General features: G+C 39.1%; 1 protein-coding gene across 1 annotated transcript in view; it reads left to right on the forward strand.

The window, feature by feature from the left end:
• The window catches only part of PTPRZ1 (protein tyrosine phosphatase, receptor-type, Z polypeptide 1), a 270,808-nt gene that overhangs the window by 213,954 nt on the left and 36,308 nt on the right, over positions 1–20,546 (forward strand). Inside the window, exons 14-21 of the mRNA XM_006859363.1 lie at positions 4,803–4,894; positions 8,864–8,949; positions 13,060–13,080; positions 13,257–13,353; positions 16,096–16,178; positions 18,029–18,163; positions 18,981–19,115; positions 19,612–19,775. Coding sequence (XP_006859425.1) covers positions 4,803–4,894; positions 8,864–8,949; positions 13,060–13,080; positions 13,257–13,353; positions 16,096–16,178; positions 18,029–18,163; positions 18,981–19,115; positions 19,612–19,775 — 813 coding nt within the window. The remainder of the gene's footprint in view (positions 1–4,802; positions 4,895–8,863; positions 8,950–13,059; positions 13,081–13,256; positions 13,354–16,095; positions 16,179–18,028; positions 18,164–18,980; positions 19,116–19,611; positions 19,776–20,546) is intronic.

Below are 20,546 nucleotides of genomic sequence, written 5' to 3' on the forward strand. Positions count from 1 at the left end.
CAATCCTTTAAAGAGATTACAGATTAGTCTGCTAATCTTAAAAGTAGGTGTCAAGGCCATACTGATGTATAAGAACATTCTGTATCTATGGCAGTATGGATGCCCTTGTGCTTCATGATCTGCTAGCTTTCCTTGTATTTTATGTTCTGCTCCTGCTTCAATTCTGCCTTTATATGGACTTTCTATAGCATAGCGACTTTACTATGGGACCCATGGACCTCATCTTCCCATTTCTCAGCTGTCTGCTAATCTCCATCCACTTTCTAGACATGAACCTGTCTCAGAGTCCTGTTGACGCTTGATTCCATATCCACTGGCCTCCCTACCAACATTGTTTTCCCTTGAAAAGTTTTTTTGTTCTTTCAATTAGCTTTGTCCTAACAAGTTTGATTATGAAAGACTTACACTATCACAACAAGAGGCTAGTTTATTTTTGTTTTAATGCCTGTCATTGCTTTTAGGATTTCATTTTTGCTTGCAACATTAAGATAAGAATAAACTATAATTTTATATTACTTATAGGAAATAGGGAGTACTGGTGTGGCACTGTGGGTTGATGCTCTGGACTGCAAAGTTGGTTTGAATTGCACGGTTGGTGGTTCAAGTTCACCAGCCGCTTCTTGGACACCCTTTACAAGTAACTATGAGTCAGAACCAACTCAATGGCACTTAACAACAACAACAGCATGGCAAATAGGGGAGTTCTGGTGTGGTGCTGTAGAATATCACTGGACCGCTAACCAAAGGTCAGCAGTTCAAACCCACCAGCTTCTCCTTGGAAACTCAGTACAGGGTTGTTATGAGTCAGAACTGACTCAATAGCACTTAACAACATCAGCAGTCGTAAATAGGAGTCTTGGGTGTGGCATTATAGGATAAGCACTAGACTGAAAAATCGGTTTGAAGTGCAGGGCTGGCAGTTCAAACCTACCAGCTTCTTCTCAGAAACCCTATACAGGGTCGCTATGAGTTGGAACTGACTTGGTGGCACTTAACAGCAAGAGCAATAGTAAATAGGAGCTCTGATGGCACTATGACATTAGGCTGCTAACTGCAAGGTCAACAGTTCAAACCCACCAAGCATTCCTCAAAAGAAAGATGAAGTTGTCTGCTTCCTGTAAAGATAGGCATTCTTAGAAACCCTATAAAGGGGCAGTATGGTACAGTAGCTACTTCACTGAAGAAATATTTGGGGACACCTACCACATGACTGGCACAGTTGTTGGGATTGAGGACAAAGATAGAAGTGGTTATAACAAATTGCAGTTGATTTTTGTTATTCACAGAAGTTATGCTTGGTGAAGTTACCATAAACACTGGCTTAGCAAACAGGGAACCATGGCTCCTAAGGAAAATAAGGATTTGATCCTTTGAGCCTCTGGTCACAGCATTTTTTCAACTCATCAATGACTAACCTTGTTTTATGTACATTTCTGTTCAAAGACATGCTCTTTAGTATATGTTGTTGGTTCATTAACATTGAATTCATACCAACAGCATTAGAACTCATGCCTGAAAATACAACTTATCTAACACCCATAAAGCACATCAGTGTTTTGGCACTTAGGAACACTAGAAAATACTTCATGGCTACACTTGGGTGCCATTTTACACCCTGAAATCAACAAAAAAAAAAAGCAAAAAAAGGTGTGGCAGTGAAAAAAAGATCATGAAAAGGATTCTTGTTTAGAGATTGCAAGCTGAAACAAGAAGACAGTGTGGCTTTGTTCATACTCAGTAGAGAATGTGTGTTTCAGTGATTCAGATGCTTCTCTACTCACACATGTCTGCAAATGACCATGGAAGACATGAAAAGGCCCCAAGTATGCATTTTAGGAACACAAATACATTTCAGTGAACAAAAAAGTTCGCAAATACAGAAACTATAAATAACATGTACCTTTGCCTTTATCAGGTTTATGTTCTGACAAGGGGAGACTAATTATAAACATAGAAGACAGATGCAGCCAGAATGCTCCTTAGAAGTGAAGATAGCAAGACTTTGGATAAAAACTTACATACTTTAGACATATTATTAGGAGGGACTAATCCCTGGAGAAGAACACCAGCTTAGTAAATTTGTTGTTAAGTGCTGTCGAGTTAGTTCCGACTTATAACGACCCTGTACAGGGTTTCCAAGGAGTGGCTGGTGAATTTGAACCCCCAACCTTATGGTTCAAACTGACCTTGCAGTCCATTGCTCATCCTACAACACCACAGAAAGACCCCAAGTAAAGTACAGGGTCAGTGAAAAAGAGGAAACTCTCAATAAAATGGATTGGCGTGTGCCACAGTGATTGTGAGGATGGAGCACTGTCAAGAATATTTCGCTCTGTTGTACACTGGGTCACTATGAATCAGAAAGGAGCTCTGGTAGCGTAGCAATTACAAATCAGGCTGCGAGCCACATGGTCAGCAGTTCGAAACTGCCAGCAGTTCTGCTGGAGAAAGATGAGGCTTTCTGCTCCCATAAATATTTACAGCCTTGGAAACCCTTTACAGGGTCACTATGGGTCGGAACCAACTCCACGGCACATAACCACCACCACCAATAATAACAAGACACATAAGCAACTATATTGTTGTTGTTAAGTGCCACTGAATCAGTTCCGACTCATAGCGACCCTGTGTAGGATCTCTGAGGAGCACCTGGTGAGTTTGAACTGTCTGCCTTGTAGTTAGGAGTCTCGTACTTCTCCTACAGTGCCACATTAATATAGTAAAATAGCATTCAGTAAGAAACACCACAAGCAGACAGAAGGACCAAACTTAATGTCTTGGTGGGATGGTCAGAGATTTTAGCTAGCATGGTCAGGGAAGGACTTTAAGAAGAATAGAAATGATGGGAAGGAGGCAAAGAGAATAGCATGAACAAAGTGCACAAAACTAGGAAAAGGGAGACAGCCAACGGGGCTGGAACCATCAGTTCCAACTCACAGCAACCTTGAGGAGCGGCTGAGGGGTTTGAATTGCCAGCCTTGCAGTTCAAACCGACTTTGCAGTCCTGTGCTGAATGAGGAAGAGAAATGCAGATGAGGTTGCTGAAGTAGACAGGAGCCTCGCAGAAGGCCTCAGAGTCTTTGCTGATAGAATTGAATGTCATTCTAGCTGCAATTGGAAGCCATTGAATAATATTATGAATGGAACTGGAGTACTTAAAAATGTCACAATTTACATATGTTACTATATAAGACCACTTTAGACCAAATGGTCTGCTAAAGCTCATTGTTGTTGTTAGGTGCTATCGAGTTGGTACTGAATGATAGTGACCCTATGCACAATAGAACGAAACACTGCCCAGTCCTGCGCTAACCTCACAATTATTGCTACACCTAAGCCTATTGCTGCTGCCACTGTGCCAATCCATCTCGATGGAGGTCTTCCTCTTTTTCTCTGACCCTCTACTTTACCAAGCATGATATCCTTTTCTAGGCATTAGTCCCTCCTGATAATATGTCTGAAGTATGAGAGACAAAGTCTGGCCATCTTGGTTTTCAAGGAGCATTCTGGCTCCAACACAGATTTGTTTGTTCTTTTGGCAATCCATGGGACTTTTAATATTCTCCTCCAACACCATAACTCAATGCATCAATTCTTCCTTATTCACTGTCCAGCTTTCATATGCGTATGAAGCTATTGAAAATGCCATGGCTTGGATCAGATGTTCATATTAGGACAAAGTTTCATTTCATTCTAGCATTTCTGTTTAAACATAAACACTCCTGAGTAGTATTGCAAATAAATTATATGATCCACATCAAAAAATGTCATTTCCAATACCAAACTCATTGGTGTCATGTCAATTCCTATTCATAGTGTCACTATAAGATAGTGTAGATCTGCCTGTTGGATTTCCATGCACTCAACTTCACAGAAAGTGACTGCCACATTTTTTTTCCAGTGTCGCAGCTAGTAGGCTTAAACCACCAGTCTTTTGACTAGCATCCTGATGAGCTCTTTAGGCAGTACCCCAACAGGATTCCTTAAAGTGTCCATTAACAGTTTAAACAAATTTTTTAAATGAAGGATGATTTTCATTACTTTGTATCAACAGTTGTTTATTTCTTCTTCTCTGTAGTTTGTATTGTATTCCTACCAGCTGTCACTCTTGCCATCTGAGTGAAAGTAGATTCAGGTTGGAGCTGTAGGTTGGTGACAATTGTATTCATTCTCAGAAGCCTCATCATCAAGGCTAGCCTCTGTTGGAAAGAAAATCACCCATTATTAGCTATGTGCTTTTTATTTTCTCGCTTATAAGTTCTGTCTCTACTACATTGTCATCTGTAAAGCTGCCTTCCTTTTTCATAAAAAAGTTACCACTGTGAAATTTCATTTCTACAAAGCCATAGCTTGCTGTCTTTTGGCTAGCAGCTGCATATTTTCAGAAGGGTGTTTAGTGAAAACAGCTTTAAACATTCTTTCATTTGTGCTCGGGTCCTGTAGATGGTAGCAGGATACATTGAAACAAACCAACACTGGAAAAGCAACTAGGATATTATAGTTCTTATTGCAGTAAAATACTCTTTGGTACCAACTAGAATATCAAATGTTATTTATGCTCTCAGCGTATCTGCTGTCTACTCTCTCTTCTGCTTCTAGTGCAGGTAAAACTGAGATCAATTTGGAGGCGATGAAATTCTTGATAATCTTGTATGCTGTTAAAATACTCATAGATGTAGATTTCCACTTGTTGTTTGTTTGTTTTTAATTCTAGAGAGTCCTGACATAGTTGTCAATCATCATAGAAATTGTCTATTTATCTATGGTAGCTAGTAGGATAAATTACTCTCTTATCTTTTCAGGAAATGCTTCCAGACGGCACACTTTTATCTAGAAGATAGTACATCTCCTAGAGTCATATCCACACCCCCGACACCGATCTTTCCAATTTCAGGTGATCACTTAAAGTGTAACCATTATTAGTTAGCTGTTAGATGTTGAATGAAAAGCATAATGTTGGAAGGTTTTCTGTTATTGGGGTGCTTTGTAGGTGTGTGCACATTTATGTTGCCTAAAATATATGTTGTTGTTGCTAAGTGCCATTGAGTCAGTTCTGACTCAGAGCCGTTGTAGAGGGTTTCCAAAGAGCAGCTGGTGGGTTTGAACCACCAACCTTGTGATTAACAGTCCATCGTTTATCCTACAACACCACACCAGGGCTCCCAAAAATATGTAGTACATTGCATGTCAAGCAAACACACCTGTATATCGTGTTCTCATTAATTTTGGGTATTGTTATCTATACAGGTAACACCATTTTTCAAAAGCTTATCATTCTTTGGGTATAATATATTGAAGAACACAAAAGTTCATAGCAATAATATATACAATATATGCATATTATAAAAATATAATTTAAAAATCATACTGACTTTTTCTGTAGGGTAAGTACTACCTGCTCACTTCAAGGTCAGTGGTTCAAACCCATCAGCTGCTCCTTAGAAACACTATACAGGGTCACTATGAGTTGGAACCGACCACCTTGAAGACAGTTAACAGCAAAAAAAATATTTTAGTGGAAACTTTAAACCAGAAGAATAATGCTGAATCAATGCAGTTAAGTGCAAATGAAAGAAAATAACAAAAATCATGGTACAATCTAAATCTTTCCGGTAATCTAAGTTTATGTGAGAAAGTATTTCTTATTTCCATTAGGAAAAAAACAAAAACAAAATGTTAGGAATAATGATGGACGAAGAACATGAACACAAACAATGAAGAGTTGACTGAGATTACAATTCAAAAGATTGAATGACTGAATTTCTGGGAAAATATGAATGATTTTTATCAGAATTTACCTGGTTAAGAATATTCAAAAATTAGTTGAGGTCATGTTGATCAATAAACTCATTGACTCTAAAGTTCAATATCACAGACACTTATTTCATTAACATTTTATAATGTCTCAGTGAAAAGTAGTGCTGAAAAAGCAGCCATCTAGAAGTGTGTGAACTATGGAGAAAGAACTAGAGGGTATAGGAAGAGACAAGGACGTAGAGAGTCACTGAACCAGGAGTACAAATGGGGAGAAGTTCACCTAGGTGGTCATTTTACTGAAGAACTTCTTTTGCATAGTCTGATACTTACATGTTGTTGCTAAAAGTGCAAGATCCTTATGGTATTATCTTCTGCAATCACATGGCTTTTAAGATAAAGACAGAAGCATTTTTAAGTAATACTGAAATTAAATTGTATACTCATGCTTGCATGGTATGCAGAAGAAGTATGTTTGAAAATTACAGGAATCAAAATGCAAGAAATAACTGAGAACTTTCAAAAGGCCTAGGGACTAGAAGTGTGTTTGCTCACTTTAATCTTTCATCAACCGTACCAACCAAGGGGCTTCAAAAAGTTCGTGGAAAAATGAAATTAAAAGATAATGGAATTTTTCCACGAATTTTTTTTTTTTAACTTTGTATTGTGAATTGGATAAAGGTTTACAAAGAAGGTCATCAGTTTTACATGCAACAATTCATACACTTTGTTTCACCTCCATGATTGCAATCTCCTCCCTGCAACAACAGTTCTCCCACTTCCTCCCTGTGGTTCCTAGTTCCATGCCACCCACCTTCCCATCCCTGCTCAATTTTGCCCTTACGTGAATGTTGTCCTTTTAATTTTGAATGATTGACCATTCCTTGGTGAGCAGACCTTACTAGTGTTGTTGCCCCTCTTGTGTATCTATTTACCGCTTGACTGAAAATTGGACAACAAGGGAGAGTTCTTTTCCAGGCCTGAAGGGTGGTCAAAGGCCTCCAGTCTTATTCTGACCAGTAAGCCTGTTTTGTTTTGTTTTTAAGTAATTTTGAGTTTTGTTCCACATTTTCTCCTACTTTATTCAGGACCTTCTAGTATGATCCCCTTCAAGATAATTGATAGTGTTAACCAGATACCATCTAATTCTTTTTGTTTTTTAAGTTTTTGTTATGAATTGAGTGATAGTTTACATGGGGGAACATCAGTTTTTTACATTCATTATTTCATTGCAATGATTACAGTCTCCTCCATGCATCATCATTCAACAATATTTGCTTCTATTCCCTCTGGGATTTGTTGTTGTTGTTGTTGTTGTTGTTGTTGTTGTTGTTGTTTTGGGGGTGAGGACACGGACTTTTTTAAGCCTTTTCACCTCATATGGCTTTCATTGCAACTGTATGCGTACTTCTGTGTTCCACCTTTTGATAGATTGCTGTGCATATATTTTATTGGCACACCATTTCCAATGAATAGTTTTAGACTTTTGAGACCATCAAAGTTACCTTTTGCATTTTGATTCCTGTCACTTTCAAACATATTTCTACTAAACCTTCCATAAACATGCATAAGCAATTTCCAATAGTTTCCAAAGTCCCACATAATTTATTATTAGCAACAATTAAAATAATCCAGGAAATCAAAATTTCTAATTTAGATGTCAGGAGCGTTCTCATGCTATCTTTTCCAAAGACGTTCCTTTTGTAACCTGCTCACTCTCAAAGTTTCACTCTTGATCACTTGAACATACATTTCAGGTCAAATCCAAAAATGAAAAGACATTCCAGCTCACTTATTGCAGACTAATTAATAAAAGAAATTACCCAAATAGCTAACCATAAATAAAGCACAGTCTGTCTTTTCATGAAAGGAGGTTGAGTGTACAGGATCGTATCAATGGGTTTGAAGGACAGTTACTGGAAGAATTAATGATTTAGGTGTGACAAATTGTGTCTGGTTTCATATCTAATTATAAGAGTCACTTCTAGGTAAGGTCCTTCTGTAGGTGTGAAGGTGGAATTACACCTTTGTCTAGTGTTTCTTAAGCTTGACTGGCTAATTCAATTTTAGTATTCAGGTCCACTTATCTAAAAGAGAGAACAGATGGGTTCTAATTTTTTTTTTTTTTAAATCAACAAATTCTTGGTAGCTGAAGCTTAAAAATATTAGATGGTCTAAGTGCTGAACATCTGTTGATGTAAATAACTGTTTCTAGTGAAATGTGTTTGATGTTTCCTTGTCAGAAGAATCACTTGTGAAATTACATGCTGTGATCTAGTAATATGTTTAATCTAAGAATGCCTTTCCAGAGGTGGGGGGGCGGGGGGGGGGCGGACACAAAAACAACAGTCAGTTAAAATAATTTGGCCCCTTCATAATTAATTAACAGATCAAATGAGTTTGTTTACATAGCATCTTTTCATGGTAGAATTCTCGAAATTTTACAGATTAAAAGTCGCAAAGGTTTTTGACATTATCCTTAATGAATATTATGCATATAAATGTTTTCTATTATTTATAGAGTGAAGGAAAAAATGCTTTCAAATGTAAACATCTGATTATTTGACTGTAAGGCATTAAAGTATACAATTTTATAAAAGTGAATTTGGATTGCATATTTTGCTTATTTCAATGTAAAATTAAAAATATGTTAGTGTTGTTTGTTTATTTGCTCAGAGTTTTACAAGCAACTCCCATCCATGTTAAAGAAAGTTATTCATTTGAAAAAAAAAATGCAGTCCATTGATAAGAAGTGAGGCTTTGGTGATATTTACAAATAGCCAAAATGAATTCTTTTCTCAAGAGATTCTTAACCAACTCAAATTTATAAACTGCATTTAGGGTTGGTAGCACATATAGAAGAAGAAAAACAATTCATTGTTGCGTAATGTTTCATTGAACAATGTTGCAGACACAGGTTGTGATTCTAAAGTTTAGATCCTTTCCAGTCTCCCAAGTACTGGCCACAGTCAAGGGAATCCTCAGGATTGGGATTATAAAAATAAATCAAGTTTGAAGATGCTTTAGAAGAAGATACTTTATAAATTAGAGACAATGTCATCTCTCTGGAATTATCCTTTCTAATATATATATTTTTTAATTCACTTAGATGATGTCGGAGCAATTCCTATAAAGCACTTTCCAAAACATGTTGCTGATTTGCATGCAAGTAATGGGTTTACTGAAGAATTTGAGGTACGATTTCAGTATGTCTGCTTCAAATAACACAGGAATTAATTAGTACATTTTAAAGAATCAGCAGGCACTTGCTTTTCTAGAGAAAATATGAATTGTGTGATCAATCATGTGTTTAGGAAATGTGTTGTGATCATATCATTTACAAAATTGGTTTTCTTGTTGTAAAAAGTCGAGTTGTAGTAGGGAAAAAAAGTTTTTTTTAAATGTGCTCATTCTCTCCCATAAAATGCAGATCAACAGCATTCCTTGCTCATCTCAATTATCAGACTGATTCCTTTTAATTCTCTAAATTATACTAAACTGCTAAATTTCATGATTTTCAGCCAAAGCACATATACATTCTTAATTCTGTTATTCCAGTATAAATGCAAGAGCATTTAGATGACTTTAATTATTACATCAGGTAAAATCACATCTTCTCAAGAAAATATGCATTTCCAAAACATTTGAACTGTACATTGAAATGTTTTCTAGAACTATTCAGTTAAAATATTCTTCCAAAAAAAATATTTTTAGTATGAAGTCATACGCCAAGAGTTGACAAACAAAAGCACCAAAAAACTGTTTCTGCAGAGTCGATTCTGACTCTTAGTGACACTTTAGGCCCTACACGAGTTCCAGGGAGTCCTGATATGGCATTCTAGGATAAACACTGGACTGCTAACCTCAAGGTCAGCAGTTCAAACTCACCAGCTGCTCCTCAGAAACCCTATACAGGGTCGCAATGAGTCAAAACCAACTCAATGGCACTTACCAACAACAGCCATAAATCTTTACAGAAGCAGATTGCCTGCCACTTCTTTCTCCATGGAGTGGCTAGTGAGTTCAAACTGCAAATATCTCAGTCAAGCATTTAACCACTGCACCACCAGGGCTCCTGTGAGACAACAATGACCACAGACAAGAGCTATCTTAAGTGAGTACTCCACATAGACGTCCCTGAATGACACACACAGTTCAGCACTTAGCTACCAGCCGAATGAGTCTAACCCCCCCATCAGCAACTTGCAAGACAGGCCTGGTGAGAAACCTCACAGCCTTGAAAACCCATGGAGCATTTCTACTCTGTACATGTGTTGTCAATGGCAACTAGCAACAACAAAGCACTCCATGAAGCCGGTACACTAGGTGCCCCCCCCCCCCCATTCAACAGTCACTCAACTCTGCGAGTTATTTGCCATTTCATTCGTATTAGAATCTTGGTGTGGGGCTGTAGGGTGAGCACCGGACTGTGATTCAAACCCACCAATCACTACTTGGAAACTCTATGTTGTTGTTGTTAAGTGCCATTGAGTCGGGTCCGACCCATAGCGACCCTGTACAGGGTTTCCGAGGCTATAAATCTTTATGGGAGTAGAAAGCCTCATCTTTCTCCCGCGGAGCAGCTGGTAGTTTCGAACCACTGACCTTAAGGTTCGCAGCCCGATTCGTAACCACTACGCTACCAGAGCTCCTTTGGAAACTCTATACAGGGTCCTTATGTGTTGGAACTGATGCGATGGCACTTAACAACAACATTGTTCTTATTGTTAAAATCAAACTTAGCTAAATCCAGAGTCACTGCCATTAAGTCAATTCCAACTCACAGCAACGTGATACAGGGTTTCTGACCCTGTGCCACTAGGGCTCCTCACATCAATCTTGCTGCTTCTTATTGTTAAGTGCCATCAAGTCGGTTACGACTCATTGTGACCCTGCATAGGGTTTCCTAGGAGCGGTTGTTGAGTTTGAACTGCTAACCATGTGTTTCAAACCGACCTTGTGGTCCAATGCTTATCCTACGGTGCCACACCAGGATTCCTAAAATCAAACTTGTTAAGTGGCGAGGAGTCGGTTCCGACCCATCACAACTCTGTACAAGGTTTCCGAGGCTGTAAACCTTTATGGGAGCAGAAAGCCTCATCTTTCTCCCACAGAACAGCTGGTAGTTCCAAACTGCTGACTTTGCAGTTCGCAGCCCAATTCGTAACCACAATCAGATTTAAGGGACATTAATTAACAGCTGATAAATAGCAGCAGGGCTGGGATTCAAACCCAGGTCTGTGATCCCAAAGCTCATGTTCTTTCCACTGTCCTGCCAATAAGCAAGCCCACTGTCTGCTCACTTCTAGGAAGGGAACGTTGACTAATGGACTCTCCCCAGCCCCACCCCCAGCCCCAGTGCATTCTGATCTCCCTCTTTGAAGCACAGAGGGCACTGTGCAGAGACAGAGTAGAAACACTGTCTCCAGCAGCTGCTTCCCAGGTGGCATCAGTTAGTCACTGCTGTGGCGTGAGTTTGATTTCAGAATATGCTTAAGGGAAAAATATCAGAGATTAGAAAGTTTTAAGATATCAAAAGAAATTGAAATAAAATGTGCTGGGGTTTTCCCCCCAGTACATTAAAAATAATAGAAGCCAACCCATGTAATCCTAAAAGAAATCTAAATTATAGTTACTTTGAGTAAGAAAGCAGTGTGAAGTAACTCTAAAGTAAAGTGGAATCATATGAAGAATAATGTATTTAAAACATCAAATCATTTTTCCTGCCGTAAGCAAGCTGTCACTCTGGTACTGTGTTAACTCATAGGAACAATCAGGCTAACACCAAATAAAATTGTCATTGAAATAGCAAGCGTATCTAATCTTCCAAGTGTTAAAAACCGTAAGTAAAAGTAGACAGTTTACAAATAAAGGTTCCTGACAGCAGATGCTCAAAGGCAGATTCAAAGTTGTCACAACTATGAAGTCATTTTGAGTATTATTAAACGTCTCCTAACAATTCAATTAATCAAATAACCACAGTTTTTTTCAAAAGGTTTTTCTTAATTCCACTGTTTTTAACTCACAGTCTGATTCAAGAAAATCTTTCATTAACTTAACAATCAGTTTAATAACTAATAATGCTATACCTTTTAAGTGGTTCATGTAGTAAATTGTAAGCATTGAGTCAGATGACTTGCTGAAATGGGTCTGGGAAGCTTCTTTGACGTGAGGCTGAGTTATTTGCTGATGAATCAGATGCATATTTGAGTTGTAATATGTACTTTACCAGAAATGATCTTGGAAGAATGACATGATATTATTATAATATTTAATAATTTATCAATTCCAAACTAAGATATGGGATTCCTTGTATAGCGCTATAGGATAAGCACTGGACCACAAGGTGGGTTTAAAGTGCAAGGGTGGCAGTTCAAACCCACCAGGAAACCATATACATGGTGGCTGTGAGTCAGAACTGACTCGATGACACTTAGAAACAGCAACAAAACTAATACATTTAGATAGAAAACATCTCTGAAAAGAACTTTAATTCATTGTCAAAAGAATTAAACACAGAAACAACTTTTCTCTGGCCATTAAATTTTAAACCAAAAAAAAGGTCTATTAATTAAATACATAGAAAGTGATACATAAAATGTGTTTCAAAATGACATAGTATGTTGTTGTTGTTGTTAAGTGCCGTCGAGTCGGTTCCGACCCATAGCGACCCTGTGCAGGGTTTCCGAGAGTGTAAATCTTTACGGGAGTAGAAAGCCTCATCTTTCTCCCGCGGAGCGGCTGGTAGTTTCAATCGAACCACTGACCTTAAGGTTCGCAGCCCGATTCATAGTATGTATAATTTTTTAAATCTTTCTGCAAAAAAAAGTGCTGGTACTCTCAATCTTAGGATACAAACCTCCTAACAGGAAGCTGTTTTCTGTTGAAAATTACTCAAAAACACAAAAGTGTATATCTATCACTAATTCAGAGTTTAAAATATTACTGGAGTGATTAAATAATTTGGAAATTAGTGACTTTAACTAATAAGCTACAATTGGTTATGAAATGTATCATTTTTCTCATCTGCATTTTAAAAGAAAATTCATCATAGTATTATACCACTCTCCCCTTTTAAAAGTGTTGTCTTTTTTCTTTTAAATAATTTAAGGTTCCAAATTGTTAGACGTTTTGATTTGCATGCAACTGTTTGAAACATTCTGTTTTGTTAGTATTTGACAAATGTATTTATTGCATGATCCTAGTTTTCCATTGTAAACCTAATATGAACGCTTTTTTTTCTCATTTGTCGTGTGCTGTGGAATTTGATTTCTTTACATTTTTTGGCATTCATTCCCTCATTAGACACTGAAAGAGTTTTACCAGGTAAGGCATTATTTCACTGCATTATCTTTTAGCAAAGAAGTAGTTGTAAGATGTAAAAAAAAAAAAAAAAACTTTGTTTTTGATAGATTGTTGTGTTTGTTTTTGTCTTCCTTATTTTAAGGCACTGTGTTTGAAAGAATATGCGTTAAAATGGTGTCCCTGTAATTTATTTCCAGGAAGTACAGAGCTGTACTGTTGACTTAGGTATTACAGCAGACAGCTCCAACCACCCAGACAACAAGCACAAAAACCGATACATCAACATAGTTGCCTGTAAGTATGGCCTCAACTCAGCTCTGACTTTGTCATCATTGTCACTGCTGTGCCTTAAGGTGTGCTGAAACCATCTGGCAGAGACCTCAGAGCAGCCTCCCATGACTTTGCTGTCAAGAATAAGACTTGTGCTCAATACTGCTGTTGTTAAGTGTTGTTGAGTTGGTTCTGACTTACAGCGACCCGTTATAGGGTTTCCAAGGAGCAACTGGTGGGCTTGCAGTCCACACTCCAGTGTTTATCCTACAGCGCCACATTCCTCATACAGAGCATGGCATCATTCTAACTAAAACGTTCTACAGTTCTTGCCATATGTTTCCTTTAAACAAAATAAAGTCCCTTTGAATTCAGCCCCTTCCTCCAGCCTGTGGCTTCTGTCATTTTTCATATTCCATGATCCTGCTTCCCCCACCCACGGCCTTCGAGTCTATTCTGACTCCCAGTGATGCTATTACACAGCGGAGAGCTGCTTCCTAGGACTTCCAAGGTTGTAAATCTTTTGGAAGCAGGCTCTGTCTTTGTCCGTCCACAGGTAGGCTGTTGGTTTCAAACCCCTGACCTTTGCATTTGAAGCCCATTGCTTAACCCACTGCACCACCAGAGAGCCTTCCTTTCACTTCAGAGCTACCTAATCTTACGTGAATTGGCTAATCAAATGAAGCATGCTTTCTCTTTTTCCTTTTACTCTTTTTCTCCCTTTCTTGCCATTTTCATGGGATCTTATCAACAACTGGCTGACTGTCTTCCTTCCATTCCTTCTTTCCTTTAGTTTTTCACAGCTGTTCTCCTTCCTTTTATTCTGAATTTGGAGAGCTAGCTGGCATTTCTATTGAATCCAAGTTCATTTGCCTCAATTTTATCAAATTACCATCTTGCTTTCATCTTCATGTAGCACTTCATGTATATATCTGGTCCCTCCTGTTTTCTTTTTCAGCACCAGATTGTGAACCACAAGGTCAGCAGTTCAAACCCACCAGCTGCTCTTCAGAAACCCTATCTATAAGGGTCGCTAGGAATTGAACCAAACCAACGGAACTTAACAACAACCATCTCTCTCTCTCTTTATTTTTTTAATTGTGAACCGAGTGATAACTTACATGGGAGAACATCAGCTTTACACCATTGTTTCATTGCAATGATTACAATCCATGCATCATCATTCAACAGTATTTGCTTCCATTCCCTCTGTTTTTTGGGTTTTGGGGGGGAAGGTGGGGGATGTACACAAAAACACTCAGGAATATATAATCATTTAAACACTCAAAGGTCACATTCTTCAAGCCTACCACCTGGCTGCCAGTACCCAGTCCCTCTCTTTCTATGAGTCCAGAGTCCTCAGCTGCTCCTCTCTCCATGTCCTTATCTCTACCTCCATCTCTGGTGTCGCTGCTTCTCTGGATAAGGTCCCGCATAACAACCATCTCTTGATATCATCTTCATTTTCCTTCCTTCCCCCATAAAACTTGTACTTGTATTCCCCCTCATGTATCCAGTGGGCCTCTCTAACATCAAGTGCATATGAGATTATCAGTTGTTTATTTAGATTTTCTAGAAGCTGACACAGCTATAGACATCTCTCTTTCATTAACAGGTTCTTTTATTAACCTAGGATTGCCTGGTATCCCAGCCCACCTTTCCCTTGCCGATCAGTTCCCCCATTCACACCCTGTGGATTGCTTATTATTGTTGTTAAGTTGTTACATGCCATTGTGTTGATTCCAACCCATAGCAACCCTGTATAGGGTTTCCAAGGAGTGGCTGGTGAGCTGGAACCACCAACCTTGCAGTTCAAATTGCCATTGCAGTCCAGCGCATTAACCCACAATGCCACCAGGACTCCACAGGATTGCTAATGCCACATAAATATTAATATCCCAACATTACCATTATGTTAGTCATGGTTTGACCTGTATTTACTTCTTCATTCTTGAAATGAACAGTTTGCTTAGTGAAAGAAACCACCATGTTTCTTTCTAATAACACTTTCTCTTCTAATATAGTGTCTCCAAATAAACATAGGTTCCTTGTAGAAGAGAAGTGAATCCCTAACTGCTTGTCCCAATTTATTTGAATTACCATGAATGCATTCATTTCATCCTTTTTAATTGGTAGTAGAGAATCCATTTCCTCTCTTCACGAACCACTGTTGTCTTTGCAATAGTTCCTTGAGACTCTTCCCTTGTAAGAGCTGTTTTTAACCATTCCCAGGACCGTGTCTGCTGCGTCCTCTATGCCCTCTTCCTCCCGCCACTCTCCGTTCAGAGGCCTATACTGCCACCCTTCCCTAGCTTTCTGAGCCCCCATCTACCTTCTGTATGAGGCGCTCCACTGTTCAGAGTCCCAGGACCTACCTTTAAAAACCCGTCATTGAAAATTCAACTAAGATGCCAGTTGAAGGTTTTGACGTCTATGAAATTTTTATCATCCCAAACTAGTACAATTTTCACTGTCATATCTCCCTAATGGTATGTACCTATGTACCTCTCTCTTATTACCTTCTGTGTATATGTTGTAGTCTCACTTAGGACATTAGAAAAACTTCTTGACAACATAGCCTCTTGATATCTTTATCATTTGTTATCTTCGTCTCTGTAGCCCCCAAAAGCTTATTACAATAAATGATCTTTGCAGTGATTTTTGTTGCATTTGATAAATGATTATGCAGATGAAAATGACCTCTATGCAGAAAAGGAGTCTACTGCAGTGAAATGATTTCTATTTTATTGTCTATTTTTGTTTCAGATGATCATAGCCGTGTTAGACTTGCACAACTTGCTGAAAAAGATGGCAAACTGACTGATTATATCAACGCCAATTATGTTGATGTAAGCATGTTTTAATTTAAAAGTTTATGGAAATTATATTCATCTATGATTTATGATACCACAGTGCTTAAATACACGTTATTGAATGGTTAGTAAAAAGTGAAAATCAGCAGTAAATAACTTTCTAAGAAATCCCAGAACTGGCAGGATTTTAGGTTGAACAACACGCACTGTTGTACTTGCTTTATCCTGAGTGAGGATTTATCTGTTCCAGTGGAATTGTGTTCTCAAAGTCAAAACAAAACTAAGCAAACTCCTTGATTCCAACTTGAGTTTTTTAATATCCCATCATTCCTTGGACAATGGTGCTCATGTAGCAGATGATCCGTGAATGTTGGTAGGTAGTGATGGATGATTATAGTTGTTAAATACCATCTAGTTGATTCCAACTCATAGTTACCCTATATAGGGTTTCCTAAGAGCAACAGCACACCACCACCAAGAACGACTACTGGGTTTGAACTGCCGACCTTGTGGTTCAAATCACCCTTTCGGTTCAGTGCTTAGCCTATAGTGCCTCACCAGTTTAGGTGTTGTCAAGTTGGTTCCGACTCATCGTGACTCTGTACAACAGAATAAAACTGCCCAGTCCTTTGACATCCTCAGAATCTTTCCTGTGCTCGAGCCCATTGTTACAGCCACTGTGTCAACCATCCCATTGAGATGAGTGGTAGTAGGATCAATAAATGGTGGTGATGGTTGTGTGCCATGATAAATTCCCATGGTTATTGTTGTTGTTAAGTACCATTGAATCAATTCCAATCCATAGCAACCCTGTATAGGGTTTCCAAGGAGCAGCTGATGAGCTTGAACCACTGACCTCACAGTTCAAACGACTTTGCCATTGAATGCATTAGCCCACAGCACCACACCAGGACTGGTTAAAAGGCAAACAAAACCAGTTGTTAGCCTTTATAGTCTTGGGTATCCCTCAAGGTGTCTGGCTTTGTGAAATTTATCAGAGATCTTCAGTGACAGTAGACCACTCACTAACACTGAGTTTTAAACATCGTGAGCAACTGAAGGCCAGCAGCACTCAAGTCTTTCCCTGACCCTGACTTCTCAGTCTACTTGCCTTCAGGTATGCTGTACGGGCTACTGAACTCTAAGCATCAAGTTCCAGACTAGACCATTGCTGTTGTTGTTAAGTGCCATCGAGTTGGTTCTGATTCATAGCGACTTTGAATAGGGTTTCCAAGGAGCAGCTGGTAAATTTGAACTGCCAACCTTGTGGTTCACAGCCAAGTGCTGATCCTACAGCTCCACACCAGGAGTCCAGACTAGGCCACATGTATGCCAAAAAGAACATGGACTTTGGAGTTACAACTGGTTTTGAGTCCTAGCTCTCCACCAGCTAATTGTGGGACCAATTAACTCGTCTGAACTACAGTTTCCTCTTCTCCAACTCTGGGATGATGCCTCTGTTTATTTTATACATTAAGGATTAAGGCTAATAATTGTAAAGCATTATGACCAAAAAGCGATGCTCAGCAACAGATAACTATCAATGATTAGACCTGCTCAGTATCACCAAGGGGGCCACACCAGCGGTGGGCTTTCAAAACAGCACACCTGATATTAAGCTTCACAAATAAACTTGGATTAAATGTGGTTGTATCAAAGTAAATAACTCTTTTTTCTTTTGTTATTATTTAACAAAAATCATAGTTACAGAAGAATAAATACTTATCTTTGCTGGAGCTATCCTTAGCTTTGCCAGATCTTCTCTTTTATAAAAAAAAAAAAAAGTAGGCTGATTAAAAAAAAAATTAAAAAAAAACTCAAATATTAGGCCATTCAAATGACATATGAATGTGACAATAAGAAGCACTTGGCATCTGTGATTTCAGGGGTACAACAGACCAAAAGCTTACATTGCTGCCCAAGGCCCACTGAAATCCACAGCTGAAGATTTCTGGAGAATGATATGGGAGCATAACGTGGAAGTCATTGTCATGATAACAAACCTTGTGGAGAAAGGAAGGGTATGTACGTAACCAGAAATATAATCCCCAAATGGCACTGTTTTTGTTGTTAAGTGCCATTAAATCGTTTCTAACTCACAGTGACCCTGTATAGGCTTTCCAAGGAGCGACTGGTGGGTTTGAACTGCCGACCTTGCAGTTTGCAGTCCAGTGCTGATGCTGTAGCACCACCCCAGGACAGAAATTAGAGAGCCTTTAAATTGCTTGTGACAGAATTGGTATTGGGAGAATGGTGATGGGTATTACTTTCATACTTAAATTTGACATCTAAAGGGAAATTGTTAACATTGTTGTTGTTGTTGTTGTTGTTAAGTGCTGTCAAGTTGGTTCCAATTCATATCGACCCTGTACAGGGTTTCCAAGGAGCAGCTGGTGGGTTTGAACCACTGACCTTGTGCTTCCCAGTCTAGGGCTTATCCTACAGCTCCACGCCTACTGTTTTTTGTAATGGATGCTTCAAACTGTGAAAAAAAGAAATGCAACTCATTAAAATGTGGTGTAGACAGTAAAAGAGGTTTGAGTTTACAGGGCCTGGATTCTAGCCCTGGCTTTTCCTTTAATTAGTGACTTAATATGCTTGACCTCAATTTTCTTTTCTGAAACTGGATCATCCCAAATCTCTTTCAGTCTGTGATTGTATCTCCTGGTCACATCTACAACTAATTTGTAATCATTTAGTAAGAGAAGTAAGTATTTAGAAAAGTGAGGAAACCCATGCTTGTCCCTGCCTCAAGCCTTTCCTGATCTCAGTGATGAAGTTTATGTTACGTTATGCATTTGAAATAAGGCAATGGATCCTTCACTTGTTCTTTTGCAGAGAAAATGTGACCAGTACTGGCCTGTCGATGGAAGTGAAGAATATGGAAACTTTCTGGTCACTCAGAAGAGTGTCCAAGTGCTTGCCTATTATACTGTGAGGAACTTTACTCTAAGGAACACAAAAATAAAAAAGGTAAGTCAATAAATAGTGGACTCAGCCATTGACCTCTACAATGAATTGTCATGATTCTAGCATCCATTTTATATAACCGTGATTAGTTTACATACATCACTTCCAACTCATAACGACCCTGTTTTTTAATGAAAAACATTAAAAGTTCTTAAACCAGCTACACTTCAATCCCAACGATTTCTTGAGTCTCTACATGCCAGCCTTGTCTTTGGTGCCAGATTATCCGTGGTGACTATGGGTGCATTAGACAAGGTATACCAAAAGCAAATCCTGCCCCATGTTCTACATTGTGATTGCATGGACCAGCCCTGACACAACCCCAACATCCTCATAAAAGGAGTGAAGACTGAAATAAGAGAAAGAAAACAACAAAAATGGAACCATGGCCATGTGCTCCTTTTGCTTCATTCTGAACCCCCTCTGTCAGGCTGTGAGTCCTAAAGTGATGTTTCCCAAACCTGTGTATGTCTGTTATTAGCTATTTATGCTCTTCCAGGGGTCTCAGAAAGGAAAGTCCAGCGGGCGGGTGATAACACAGTATCACTACACGCAGTGGCCTGACATGGGAGTGCCGGAGTACTCTCTACCCGTGCTGACCTTCGTGCGGAAGGCATCCTACGCCAAGCGCCATGCAGTGGGGCCGGTGGTTGTTCACTGCAGGTAAGTCTGAGACTCCTTTCTAACCCATTATAATGATGGATACCAGCAGAAAAGAAATCAATGAAATGACATTTTTGCCAAAATGGGAATGATTTCATGACATGAGGAAGATGAAATTATATGTTGAATTTCATGGGGTCCTGGTGTATAGGATAAGCAATGCACTCCTAATGCAAGATCAGCAGTTCAAACCCACCAGCCATTCTGAGGGAGAAAGGTGAAGCTTTCTGCTCATGTAAAGATTCATGGCTTTGGAAACTCTACACAGACAGGGTCACTAGGAGTCAAAAGGAACTCAATGGCAAGTGATTTGTTTATTTCTTCAAATTGCCAAGAAATGAGCCCTGGTGGTACAGTGGTGAAGTGCTGAACTGCCGATAGAAAGGTTGGTGGTTTGAATCCACCAGCAGCTCCTCCGGAGAAAGACGCAGGTTTGTCTGATTCTGTAAAGACTGCAGCCTTGGAAACCCTATGGGGCTATTCACACTGACCCAGAATTCACTCAACTACAGGTGTGGTTTTTTGGGTTTTAATCACTAGGAGATGCCAGACTCAGAATTCAATTGATCAATATGTCATGGAACCTTATATTTTTAACATACTTGTTGTTGTTGTGTGCCGTGGAGTTGGTTCCGACTCATAGTGACCCTGTACAGGGTTTCCAAGGCTGTAACTCTTTATGGGAGCAGAAAGCCTCATCTTTCTCCCACGGAACAGCTGGTAGTTTCGAACTGCTAACCTTGAGGTTCACAGCCCGATTCGTAACCACTA

The sequence above is a fragment of the Chrysochloris asiatica genome, unplaced genomic scaffold (assembly GCF_000296735.1).
Source record: "Chrysochloris asiatica unplaced genomic scaffold, ChrAsi1.0 scaffold00032, whole genome shotgun sequence".
Classification (NCBI taxonomy): Eukaryota; Metazoa; Chordata; class Mammalia; order Afrosoricida; family Chrysochloridae; genus Chrysochloris; species Chrysochloris asiatica.